The sequence below is a fragment of the Lissotriton helveticus genome, chromosome 2_1, assembly GCF_964261635.1.
Source record: "Lissotriton helveticus chromosome 2_1, aLisHel1.1, whole genome shotgun sequence".
Taxonomy (NCBI): Eukaryota; Metazoa; Chordata; class Amphibia; order Caudata; family Salamandridae; genus Lissotriton; species Lissotriton helveticus.
In genome coordinates, this window is record NC_136059.1 from 158,735,790 (window position 1) to 158,749,098 (window position 13,309).

The 13,309-nt window shown below is 43.6% G+C and overlaps 1 protein-coding gene across 7 annotated transcripts in view; it reads right to left on the reverse strand.

Moving 5' to 3' along the window:
• UNC13B (unc-13 homolog B) overlaps positions 1 to 13,309 on the reverse strand; it is a 3,555,093-nt gene that overhangs the window by 1,585,001 nt on the left and 1,956,783 nt on the right. For all 7 annotated transcript variants that reach the window (XM_078674667.1, XM_078674666.1, XM_078674664.1 and 4 more), the window contains one exon: positions 5,450 to 5,591. In XM_078674667.1, coding sequence (XP_078530793.1) covers positions 5,450 to 5,591 — 142 coding nt within the window. The remainder of the gene's footprint in view (positions 1 to 5,449; positions 5,592 to 13,309) is intronic.

The following is a 13,309-nucleotide window of genomic DNA, read 5'->3' on the forward strand; positions in this document are numbered from 1 at the left end:
ATGGACAGGCCAGCCTGAGCGGCCAGGCCCCCTCTGAACTGTAACACAACTACCCTAGATTAGGAGCTCACAGAATATGACTGGGGGTGAATACGAAACAATTTTATTTATTACGAATCAGCATAAAATGATTGTAAAAACATATAATTGCATCCACTGCCATGATTAAACTACTTTGACTCAGACAACAGTACAGCTTAGATTTCTGTTAAAAAAACCATATTCATTCTGTGTTGATCAAGGCATCCACACGAACATTCATACATTTCACCCACACTATTGATAGCAGTGTACATAAAAATCAGATGTATAGCGATACACAATGCTTAACACAACATTCTTAGTTCAAGGATGTTATTCCTCAACCAGAAATCTCTATAAGTCTTCAAAAATTGCAGTATCTTCATTATGGGTCAACATAGTGCTAAAAAGTCAACTGATCATGTTTCTGGAGGTCCTATTTTCCATCTTCCTGAGGCTTTTAGATTAGGCGAATCCGAAACCAATGACAACAGGGGAAATGAAGGTGTCTGGCACAGCAGGACGTGCCCGAAGTTCCAACTTGGTCAGCTGAATGCCCACTTACTCCGGTACACCTCGCTGCACCACAGAGCAGCACTCTAGTTCCCTCCATCGTCGAGACCAAGCTGCAATTTCAGGCTGTCATTGGTTTCGCATGGCCTCAATGGATAGGAGCCAGTGAGACCTTGATAGAGAAGTCTGGACATTGGGCCTGGTCCTATTTCCTTGAAAACGGGCATTAGTCACTACCGGCATAATTAGCACAAGATCCAGCAAGCCCTTGTTTAAGAAGGTTGGACACCGGGCCTTGGCCCGGTTTCCTGGAAACATGCAATTGTCCCTATCTGCAAAATTTGCATTGGCGCCACTGGCATTCCTGCTGACGGAATGGTTGGCTATTTGGCTGGAATAGCCCCTGATGTAGCCATATGATTTAGGTTGCAATTTGTATTTACTTGTTCTTATATTGCTTTGTGTATCCAGGCAAACATTGTATTGTCCTGATGATCGCCCCATATATTTAGTGGATCGAAACATCATCAACTGAATCACTCTGACCTGTGTGAATATGCAAAATTGTTTCTTGGGTGCAGTAGTGCTGTCTTTGACAGAAGTGTGACTTTTGATTTTAAGCAACCCTCGATGTTACAAAACCTTTTTTGTTTGTGTGTTTGTGCAATACGTTTTCTGGTGCACATCGTGGGGGTACACACTCCTATAAACCAATTTTTTATTTTATACAAACAAACTATTGTTTAAATAATTGATTGAATACCTCCTGGGAATTATTACTATGCACCTAGAGTACCACTCACTTTCATGTACGCTTAGGGATCAACATTCCTTACAGCTTTAAGTACCTTTAGTCCCGAAGCATCCTTGGGTTTTCCTTGTCTGGTTGAAATAAATAACATGACCAAACAACATTGCTTTGCATTGCCAATGCTTGTTTGATTTCCTATTAGTACAAGTAGTCGTTTTTCACAGGCAGGAATTCTGATAGCAATAATGACCACATCTTAATCTCATGTAATAGTGTCTATTCAAATGTATGGATTTCTGAACAGGTTGTAAGCGATCACAATAGTATCTCCATTTCATTGTTATGTTGGGGAAATAAACCACATAACACTTATGAGTGTATCCCCAACATCATCCCAATATGACCTAATGGCATGAGGATTAAATGGGATGGAGTGGACCCTGTAAAGATCCAAAGAGAGGTGGTAATCAAATGCCGGAAAAACATTGATCACTGCCTTAGTGCTGAAGCCTACCCACATATTTTGCTTAATGCTTTCTCTGAGATAAATAAAACAATTAAAAGTATATTAACCAGGAGCACTAAAAGTACCAAACAGCTTAATGTAGGATGGTTGGATAAAAAGTGTACCAAGGCTTTAGGTAATCTAAAATCTGCCTTGGGTACTAAACCCCGTAATCAAGTAGTTATTCATGGTTTACGCCTTACTTATAAGTTAGTTATTGAGTCACGGAAAAGGGAGCTCCAGGCGGAAGCTTGGGAAAAATTACGTTTGGCTGCAGATACAAATAATAGTAAATTATTTTGGGAAATTGTAAACAGTCCCTTCTTACAAAATGACCGTATGCCTGAATTGTCTTCATATGTAAATTGTAATGCATGGATCGAATACTTTTCCAATATTTTTAACCCAGATAGGGAGGTTTTAACTTTATCACCAAATTATGATTTTACATGGCCCACATTACCCCTGCTGATTAGCGTAGAAGAAGTATATGAGGGGATAGCTAACAGCACGGGGGTGAAGCACCAGGCCCCGATGGGGTCCCGGTAGATCTATATAAAAATTAAATTGACCTGTGGGCCCTGATTTTAGCAAGGATTTTTAATGTTGCAGCATTGGGGGACTTCCCCATGTCGTGGGGTCAGTAATTAATTATCCCCCTTTTTAAAAAAGGGTCCCGTTCTGAAGCATGTAACTATCGCCCAATATCCCTGCTAGATTCATCCATAAAGGTTATGAGCAGGATTTTATTAAAAAGGTTGGAAACCTGGGCCACGGATAATAAGATCTTATCCCCAGTACAATATGGATTTAGAAAGGGCCTATGAACCCTAGAACAATGTGTTAACCTTGACCTGCTCATTAGTAAATACACATCAGTAAAGGGGGGGCAACCTGTTTTTATACTTTGCAGATTTGAGCAGTGCTTTTGATCTTGTGGACCACTCACTTCTGTGGTCCACACTGCTCGAATATGGGGCCCCAAGAGAGATCGTGTATTTCTTGGCAAGAGTATAAGAGAGACTATCTAGCAGTGTACGGTATGGACCTACCTGTGAACGCACCCCCTTCTTTGATGTAAGGCGGGGCATCCGGCAGGGTTGCGTCCTGGCCCCTTTTTTATTTTCATTATTTATTAATCAAATTGATATGATTTTAAGTCAGATACCAGCGGATGCCCCAATGATAGACAGGAACGGTGTACCAATTTTGTTATACGCAGATGATGCTGTTTTACATTCACGTACTCCTGTAGGACTACAGCGGCTCATTGACAATTTTATAGAGTTTATTAATGGTAGAATACTTTTAATTAACAAATCCAAAACATTTGTTATGTCATGTAGTAAGAAAGTTAACTTAACAAGATCCTTTTTTTTGGATAAGACCAAAGTACATATGGTTAAGTCATTTTGCTACTTAGGCATAACATTTGCCGGGAACGGGAAATGGCTAGGTGAATATGAGAACGTACGATAAAAGATGAATAGGAATACTAATAGTATTTTCAGATTTGCTACAAAACTTGGGGATCGTAGGATAAAAGACATGGTAGCCATATACAACGCCAGGTGTGTCTCATCTGCCTTGTATGGGGCTGAGGTTTGGGGCCACTGTTGTGACAAATCATTCCAACAAGATAAAAATAATTTCCTTAAACGGCTGTTAAATGTCCCACCGTCAGCCTCCACTGAATTAATACACCAGGAAGTTGGCATTAATTATATTTTAGATTTAGTTGCCCTTCGTCCCCTACTCCTATGGCCTTCCATTTGGTCCAAAAACGAAACAGTATTTACTCAGTCTGTAATTAACTCTGTATAAAGTTGGACCATTGTTCCCGTATCCCCTGGTTAAGTTATAATCACCATTGGTTTAGCCTTTTATTTAATTGTAACATCTATTTGGAGCCAGAATATGTAGTACAGATATCAAAAAAGGAGTTAAAAGGAACCTTCTTGGCTTACAAAAAGGAGGACCGCAGCAAATTGATTGGAGAACAACCCACTCTAGTGTTTTACCAGCAATTGGACCTTAGAACCTTAGAACTGGTTTTCAGGCTTATTTGGGAGAAGTGACAAGACGTTCACATCGTTTTGTTTTGATACCATAGGTTAGGGATAGCCCATCATCTTGTGGCTTTCCCCACTATGAAAAAAGTTCCACTTCCAAATGTCCATATGATACTATGTCCAAACAAAGTCGCTGCCATTTTTTTACTATTTTGCAAATTTTACTTATTTTTACAAAGTTTTATTTGAAACCTATCCTTTTAAAGTATAACATTTGATCCACTACAAATGCAATGAAATTAATATGTTCATTGGAAAGTTCAGATATCTGTTTTTATGTAGCAATTTATATTTTGAAATGTATAGCTGCCAGGAAATCCATAGTATTATGAGCTCTCTTTTAGTTTGCTCAGTTAATCTAATAGCACGTTAGCACTTTTTTGCCTTTCGGTATTTTATAAGGGGACTGTATCTATTAGGTTAGGAATGTTATTAACACAAACAAGCAAACATTCCAATGTTAACGCATTTGACACTTTATTGTTATGAATTCAAAAAAATTGTTGGCATATGGCACTTTACTGTAAAAGGTTGTACATTCCCTTTTAGATTGCTTGATACTTTAGGAAATTTGTATAAAATGCAAACTATATATAAAAGGTACTGTACAGCGACATTTGCACACTACGTATTTCAGAAGTGCACAGGGCACTTCATTGCGAGATTTGCACATAATGTAATACTGTATAGCGACATTTGCACATTCTGTGGACCAGTTGGCACAATGCACCTTTTGTAAGTTTGCACGTTATTATTTATTAAAGTGTGTACAAATTTATTTTGCAGGGAAGTATTATGATGTATTTAATGAGGATCGTCATTAATAATGATGTTTATGCTTTTTTTTATGATTGCTTGTATGGTTGTGCTTTGCAAACCGAATAAAAGCTTTTGAACTGAACTGAGATGTTAGTGATTGAAAGAATGTCCTGTAAAAATCAGAGATTAACAGTTTAGAGCTCTCTTGTCTCTTACATTTGCTAGGAGAATATTGTCAACCACATCTAAATAGTTCACATTCATTAAATTAAATGTGAAAATAACTGAAAAATCACAGATAAATGGACACTATTGTTCCACGTCACACCTGCAGCTTTCAGGAACAGACCGACAAGAGTGGATCTCTTTAAACACTGCTCCTGTGCGCCCTTTGGCCGCTCGTCAAATGAGCGCTCTGGTGGTGCCCATTCTGGAGCCAGGCTTCCTTTACCCACTGATAATTGTATTGTGTTCCCTCGCTCACGGAAGGCCTCTGCCAGAGAGAGTGAAATAAATGACCTTTGACACTGGCGTCGCCTATCACGGCGAGCACGTGGCACGCCCCAGCACGCACACGCCTCCCTGAAGAGTTCCAATTTAAAAGTGTGTGCCCTCCACTGGGCAATCACACACGTTAATACGCACCGTGAGCACATGCTGGCTTCTTCTGGATACACATACATGCATTGCATACAATACGTTGTGCCGGGGCCAGCCTTACAGCTTTGCAAAGTACAGTGCGTTCTATAACAGATAACACGACACAGAATGTGCATTTCTGTACAAAAACATGGAAGCTGAGAAGCAAAGTGTGCGCTCGGTACTCACAAGTGGAATTTCTCCTCCCACACCGGGTTCAGATTCCCGAAGATTGTCTTTGTTCTCTTCTTAGTTTTCCCAACTTGCACCGTGACGTAGGGATCGCTGGAGCCAGTTTTATCCTTTGCCTGCAAGCCTTGGGCACACACAACTGCAAAAAAACACACATTTACCCTGGTGAAAACGTGCAACAAAAAGCTCCAGCCTAAGACACACAAGTGCCAAGGCCGTGCGCCCCAGCCTCAGCCCTTAGCGCTTCGAAGCCAAGCAGCGCATGTCCACCAGACGCTGTTCATTAAAGGCACAGAGGGCTGGAACTGCTTCCACACACCGCTGCATACTGCTGGGGCAGGAGGGGGAGGGCTCGGTATACAGCCTTTACCGCTCAGGACCTTACCACACAGGTAAGTACAACTGAGGCAAGTACATCAGAGGCAAGTACCACAGCGGCAAATACCAAACAGGTAAGTTCCACTGAAGTAAGTACCACAGAGGTAAGTACCACAGAGGTAAGTACCACAGAGGCAAGTAGCACTGAGGCAAGTACCTCAGAGGCAAGTACCACTGAAGTAAGTACCACACAGGTAAGTACCACTGAGGCAAGTACCAAAGAGGCAAGTACCTCAGAGGCAAGTACCAAACAAGTAAGTACCACTGAAGTAAGTACCACACAGGTAAGTACCACTGAGGCAAGTACCACAGAGGCAAGTACCACAGAGGCAAGTACCACTGCGGCAAGTACCTCAGAGGCAAGTACCACTGAAGTAAGTACCACACAGGTAAGTACCACTGAGGCAAGTACCACAGAGGCAAGTACCACTGCAGCAAGTACCTCAGAGGCAAGTACATCAGAGGCAAGTACCACAGCGGCAAATACCAAACAGGTAAGTTCCACTGAAGTAAGTACCACACAGGTAAGTACCACAGAGGTAAGTACCACAGAGGCAAGTACCACTGAGGCAAGTACCACTGAAGTAAGTACCACACAGGTAAGTACCACTGAGGCAAGTACCAAAGAGGCAAGTACCTCAGAGGCAAGTACCAAACAGGTAAGTACCACTAAAGTAAGTACCACTGAGGCAAGTACCACTGAGGCAAGTACCACAGAGGCAAGTACCACAGAGGCAAGTACCACAGAGGCAAGTACCACTGCGGCAAGTACCACTGCGGCAAGTACCTCAGAGGCAAGTACCACTGAAGTAAGCACCACACAGGTAAGTACCACTGAGGCAAGTACCACAGAGGCAAGTACCACTGCGGCAAGTACCTCAGAGGCAAGTACCACTGAAGTAAGTACCACACAGGTAAGTACCACAGAGGCAAGTACCACAGAGACAAGTACCACAGAGGCAAGTACCAAACATGTAAGTACCACCGAGGCAAGTACCACGGAGGCAAGTACCACATAGGCAAGTACCACAGGGCAAGTATCACAGGGCAAGAATCACAGAGCAAGTACCTCAGAGGCAAGTACCACTGAAGTAAGTACCACAGAGGCAAGTACCAAACAAATAAGTACCACAGAGGCAAGTACCACTGAAGTAAGTACCACAGAGGTAAGTACCACTGAGGCAAGTACCAAAGAGGCAAGTACCTCAGAGACAAGTACCAAACAGGTAAGTACCACTGAAGTAAGTACCACACAGGTAAGTACCACTGAGGCAAGTACCACAGAGGCAAGTACCACTGCGGCAAGTACCTCAGAGGCAAGTACCACTGAAGTAAGCACCACACAGGTAAGTACCACTGAGGCAAGTACCACAGAGGCAAGTACCACTGCGGCAAGTACCACAGAGGCAAGTACCACTGAAGTAAGTACCACACAGGTAAGTACCACAGAGGCAAGTACCACAGAGGCAAGTACCAAACATGTAAGTACCACCGAGGCAAGTACCACCGAGGCAAGTACCACATAGGCAAGTACCACAGGGCAAGTATCACAGGGCAAGTATCACAGGGCAAGTACCTCAGAGGCAAGTACCACTGAAGTAAGTACCACAGAGGCAAGTACCAAACAAATAAGTACCACAGAGGCAAGTACCACTGAAGTAAGTACCACAGAGGTAAGTACCACTGAGGCAAGTACCAAAGAGGCAAGTACCTCAGAGGCAAGTACCAAACAGGTAAGTACCACTGAAGTAAGTACCACACAGGTAAGTACCACTGAGGCAAGTACCACAGAGGCAAGTACCACAGAGGCAAGTACCACAGAGGCAAGTACCACTGAAGTAAGCACCACACAGGTAAGTACCACTGAGGCAAGTACCACAGAGGCAAGTACCACTGCGGCAAGTACCTCAGAGGCAAGTACCACTGAAGTAAGTACCACACAGGTAAGTACCACAGAGGCAAGTACCACAGAGGCAAGTACCACAGAGGCAAGTACCACAGAGGCAAGTACCAAACATGTAAGTAACACCGAGGCAAGTACCACGGAGGCAAGTACCACATGGGCAAGTATCACAGGGCAAGTATCACAGAGCAAGTACCTCAGAGGCAAGTACCACTGAAGTAAGTACCACAGAGGCAAGTACCAAACAAATAAGTACCACAGAGGCAAGTACCACTGAAGTAAGTACCACAGAGGCAAGTACCACAGAGGCAAGAACCAAACAGGTAAGTACCACACCCAGTTTTGTTGACTTTACCACGCAGGAAAGTATTTTTTTAACTCTATAAATATGTAATTTAAAAAAAGGGGGTTAAGAGATGGATAAGGGTTAAAGGATGAGTAGAGGTACAGAAAGGTAAGGGGTTTCAACAGTTATGGGGTGGCTATTAGTAAAGGAGGGTAAGGGATTTTTAGGGCTCAGGGTAAGGTAAAGGGAGGTAACACTTCCTAAGAGTTCAAAGGCGGGTAGTGGTAAATAACAGTAAGAGCATTTTAGGCATTAGAGGTAAAGGGAGGTAAGTAGGACAGGGCCTTATATCAAAGTGGAAGGACTTCAAAAAACCCTACTAATACATTGACACCAGAAGTAGAAGCAGCATTGGCAAAGCAAATAGGTTTTGCATATGTGAAATCTATTGGATTTGTCAATTTTTTTTTTACTTTTCAAGTATCAGAATTGCTGTGCAACATGGCTTGAAGTAAAAAAAAAAAAAGCCTTGACACGGTCAATGCTGACCGCATTATGGCGTTTTTTAAACAACTTTTTGCAATGTTGCATTGCAGCTCAACTGTGCAACATGTAAACAAAACTGGCCTCCAATTCCACTCAAAAGTATATGAAAAAAACATGATGCAATCCCCACCTGTAATATATGCATGGTTTCAATACACTGTGGCATTTATCTACAAAAACCTGTAATATATGTATGTTTGGGGGTTTGGGAGATGTGCAGTGCAAAACTCCTGGGCACACTGCAAAACAGACGGCGGGGGCTGGAGCTAAGGTCTGGTAAGAAAAGGACACTGGGAGTAGGGGGCAGGGTGCCGAGAAGCGATATGGACGGAACATAGGAAAACGTAAGGCGCAGCAGGAGGAAATGTGTTAGAACGAGGGTGTGCTGGAATTTTGTTACCTTACTTTGGCATTTACAATAAGTACACTTCACAGAGGAAGAAGGCTCTCCAACAGTACACACTGCTGGCAGCGGCAGTTCAATATCGCTTCATACTGTCCCACAGGTGGGCTCCCCATTGGGATACTTCCCAGTGGCCTGCTATGGAGGGGGCTGCTTCTGAGACTAGATTTGCTTCCTTGAGCCAGCCCTCATATCGCCCATACTGCGTTCTAGTCACGAATGTGGCAGGGAGGCAGGCAGGCAGCAAACATGTCAGCCTAGGCCGTGCCTGCTCCTGGAGAGTCCATGGATGTTCATGATGCCCTGCTTAACAGCTGGCAGTACCTTGTGAAGACTGCGAGGGTCACGGGAGTGGGTGGACTCTGGGCAAGGCAAAGTGGATGGGTAGAGAGGGCATGCATTCATGAAGTGCTAGCCCAAAAACAACAATGTTAAAATTCCTACCATCCACAGACTCAAATCAGCCATCCTCTAGCACATTCTCGTAGCGTGCGGTTTAAACTCACTTCTTCCGTCGTTTTTGATTTTTCTCCACACAGACGTTATTTTGTCTTGCAGTACTTCTGGTTCAGAAACAGCCACTCGCATGGCTGAACGTATCTAAGGGAGAAAGAGTCCCTTAATGTAAAAGCTAGTTTAAGATTGGAGTATTGTCTGCACCTCAGCCACACCTAGTCCGTCGCATAGAATTCCGAGATGGTCAATAGATGTAAAGTCAATATTTGGCTTCTATGGCGTGCAACTGTTTCCCGAGTTGTCATGTATGTGAGTTAGAGTAGGCGTTGGGCCATTTGCCGCGAGGGGTTCTCTCTGATGCCATCCAATTCTGTGTAGGGTGGAAAAGGGTTTAGGAAGAGGGGTAGTGCGGAGTGGTAATGGAGGCAGCCAGCAGCCCGGCAGTTCGGTATAAGGTTGTCTCTGACTGGTGCCATTGAGTAAGGTTCGGATACAAGCCACAGGCTGTCCTGACTAGTACCCTTATTACTAATTTCCTTGTATTCCAGAAGGATTGCGGTTGTCGCGCAGTTTGCGCTGAGCAAATAAAGCTGATGGGCCACTCTGCTTCCTTGCGTGCTGTTTGTGTTTGTCACGCAAATTAAATCAAAGCGCTCACTGCCTTTGTGTCGTGTTCATACTAAAATTGCAATTTTTTTTTTAAAAACCTGATTTGTCTCCCGATGGACGAGGAGCTGCTGCTACAGAAGGAGCCCCACCGCTGATGGTCATTTGACCCTTAACACAGCCACCAGCAGGCTTGAAATGCATGCAGTCACAGGGAGACTATGTAAATAAGCACTGCGCAAGCAAAACATTAAAAAGAGTTCCACAAAACGGATGAACAGAGTACTTGGGCAATTGGATACTGATCTGAGAAACACACGCAGATCAACAGTAAATAGTATGCGATAGCCAACAGAAATGAAGGAAAAGTAAGTGGCAAGCACACAAATCAATGAAAAGTAAGGGCGGAATGTAAGCCCCTTTTAAGATTAATATTAAATACAATAGTTTTCACATTCAGGTAAAATCTAACAAAAGGGCTAAGTGGTACATTATCCAAGTAAACAAATTCTCAATTCCAACCACCCCAAACAATAAGGTGTGGCTTCTGTTTTGCTCTGTGTACTGGGCCAGTTCAAATTCCAGCATAATGAGAACCACATTTAAAGTGACTAATTACCTAGATAGTGCTTCAAGCAAACCAACGACCTGAAGAGAATGAATCAATAGATGTTAAACATTGTGATTGATAACCAGAACATCCATTATCAGCACAATCCTGATGAAACCCCTTTTCGTGTGACTTTCCAGCTCAGACTAGAATCTGGTTAATTTTTGGCAGTGTGTGGTCAAGTAGGCTGATTATTAGCTTTGAGGTTTTTTTGGGTGTGTGAGACCAGAGGACAGTGCCAAACTACTTATATCTTCAATTGCCACGTGTGCCTAATACTCACCAAATGTCTGGTAGGTAGCTGATGGAATAAAAGGCTGATTGACATCTTAATTGCAAAATTATTGCATACTATTGCTATGTTGCATAGTATGCCTGGAGGCTTAAGCTATTGTGAGAACGAGGTCGCCCACCAAGGAATGTCCCGCCTGTGTTGTTTTATGTATAGAGTTCCATTGAATGTGTTATTGTGAAAATTATGTAACTAAGTTAAACAAAGTATTTAAAAGGTTTTTCTCTCTATTATTTTGAAGGAAGCATATTTGAAAAATCTACCCAGGGGCCCTGCATGAGCAACCTCTGGATAGCCACATCTTTGTGCGTCCCACTCTAGCTGTGCCTTCATGACCTTGCAATGCAGCTTTCAGTCGCAGCGGCATGGCTCACGGGTGGGGGGGACGGGCGCGGGGTTGCGCGAGGTGGGGGATGGGCGAGTGGTCGCGAGGGAAGGGGGGTCCCGCAAGGGGGGGGGGTGATAAATAACTAAAAAAAAACGTACCTTTCCCAGGTCCTGCATTTTCACTGCTCCTGCTTTCCTGCCTCCGCAGGAATAGGAATAGGAAGAAGTCAGCCTCCCTCTCTCCTCCCCTAAACCAATCACAATGGTGCAATGGCAGCATTGTGATTGGTTGGGACGCCGACCACACAGGTGTCTGTGGGGATGCCGTTTTCTCTATGTAGGCTGCATAAAGCCTACATGGAGAAAAGGGAGAGTGTGCATGACTGGTTTGGTCGGCCCCTTAGGCCTGACCAAAAAGCCAGGGCCTGCAGCATAGGGGTAGCCACTCCTTCCCTGCCCTCGAGCAGACCCGCCCACCGCCCCCAACCAAACCCTTCTGCTTTCACGCAGTGCGAGAAGCAGTAACATAAAATGGCATTTATAATACCATTTTATGTATCTGCTTCTCACACTAAGAGAAAGCTGTAGGGTGACGCTCTTCCACCCACATGGAGGAGCTGCCCCTGTGCCTCTGAGAATATAGAAGAGGCTCAAATAATGGAGAGCCACCCTTTGGTGACAAGAAAAAACAATTAATGCGCCTATAAATCACTTAACACCAATTCTCAATGTCAGGGAGTTGAAATGGATTTCCCTTTTTGATTCTGTACAGAACGGCCTCAACTAGGCAGAGAACAATTTTTCACAACTAGCCAACCTATAATATCCTCTGAGACACTACCCTGATCTTTCAACTTTTTCTAACTATTCTACTGTCCTTCAAAATTCATCCTTATAATTGAAGTGTGTTGACTTTGTCTCTGGATGGTTCCGCAGTTTCCACGACCCTATGCTGGTACGTGCACTGCACTATGTGATATCACACAATATCTTTCTTACTTCAGAAATATGCAATATGCTGCCGGGTCTCTTAACCTACACTACCCTGTGAGGTGGGTGCGTTATGATTCGGACGCAAAACATGTGGTCACTAATTGTTAATATGCCTTTTGCTTTTACCATGACGGTTTATTCCTAAACTGGACTGTTTTTTTTAAATGAATATAAACTGGGCTGATAATTTTTGTTTAACTTATCCCAACAGCGATATACCGCTGATCCGTATGACACTAGAGTCTATCTTCTGTGCCTACGTGGAAGCGAGACACGCCCCCCCCTCACAACGCGTCTTAGTTACCAGCAACGCACATGCGAGTCAGACGTGTTTGCTGCCGTCCAGAGACTAACGCGGATAACAATTGGTCCCCCAGTGATAACATCGATAAGCGATTTTAAGGTGAGCTCTCTACCATAGCTTATAACGGTCAGTTAAACCCCATCGCCCGCCTCTACCTTCACACGGCGCTAACACGATGCTATTTCTTCTCACAGCATCAGCCGCTTCGCCCACATGAACTGTGCCGGCTCCACCGAGCGCGAGGTGAGTCCTAACATGACACCCAGAGGCTTAAGACTATAAACTAGCGCGATTTTACATTTAGTACGGTGGTCTGAACTGATGCATTTATATTACAGAACCAGTCGTCCAACCACTTTGAGGTCTGGTCTTTGCAGCTTATTTAAGGTAAAACCAACCCCTCCTTTATGGATATGGTGCGAGGGAAATCCCTTTGGCAACTTCATGACCCGTGGCACGCCCAGTCCGGTTGAATACTAGATTTAGCTCTGTTTTGCATAACATGTCCAACTGTAGAACCACCCCCTTGACATTTTAATATTTTTCAATATTCTTTAATAACTTTAACTTGTTTAGTACTTATCGTGCCAAGTGATCATATAAGATGTCTGACAGTAGAACGGTATTTTTGTCTGAGTATGTACTCTGTGTACCAATATGCGAGAATCACGCCCGGTGGGGCGTTCACTGTCAAGTGCACATGGGGATCTTCCACCTGACCCTCCCCCTAATCCTGTTTTTTAATTACCCTTA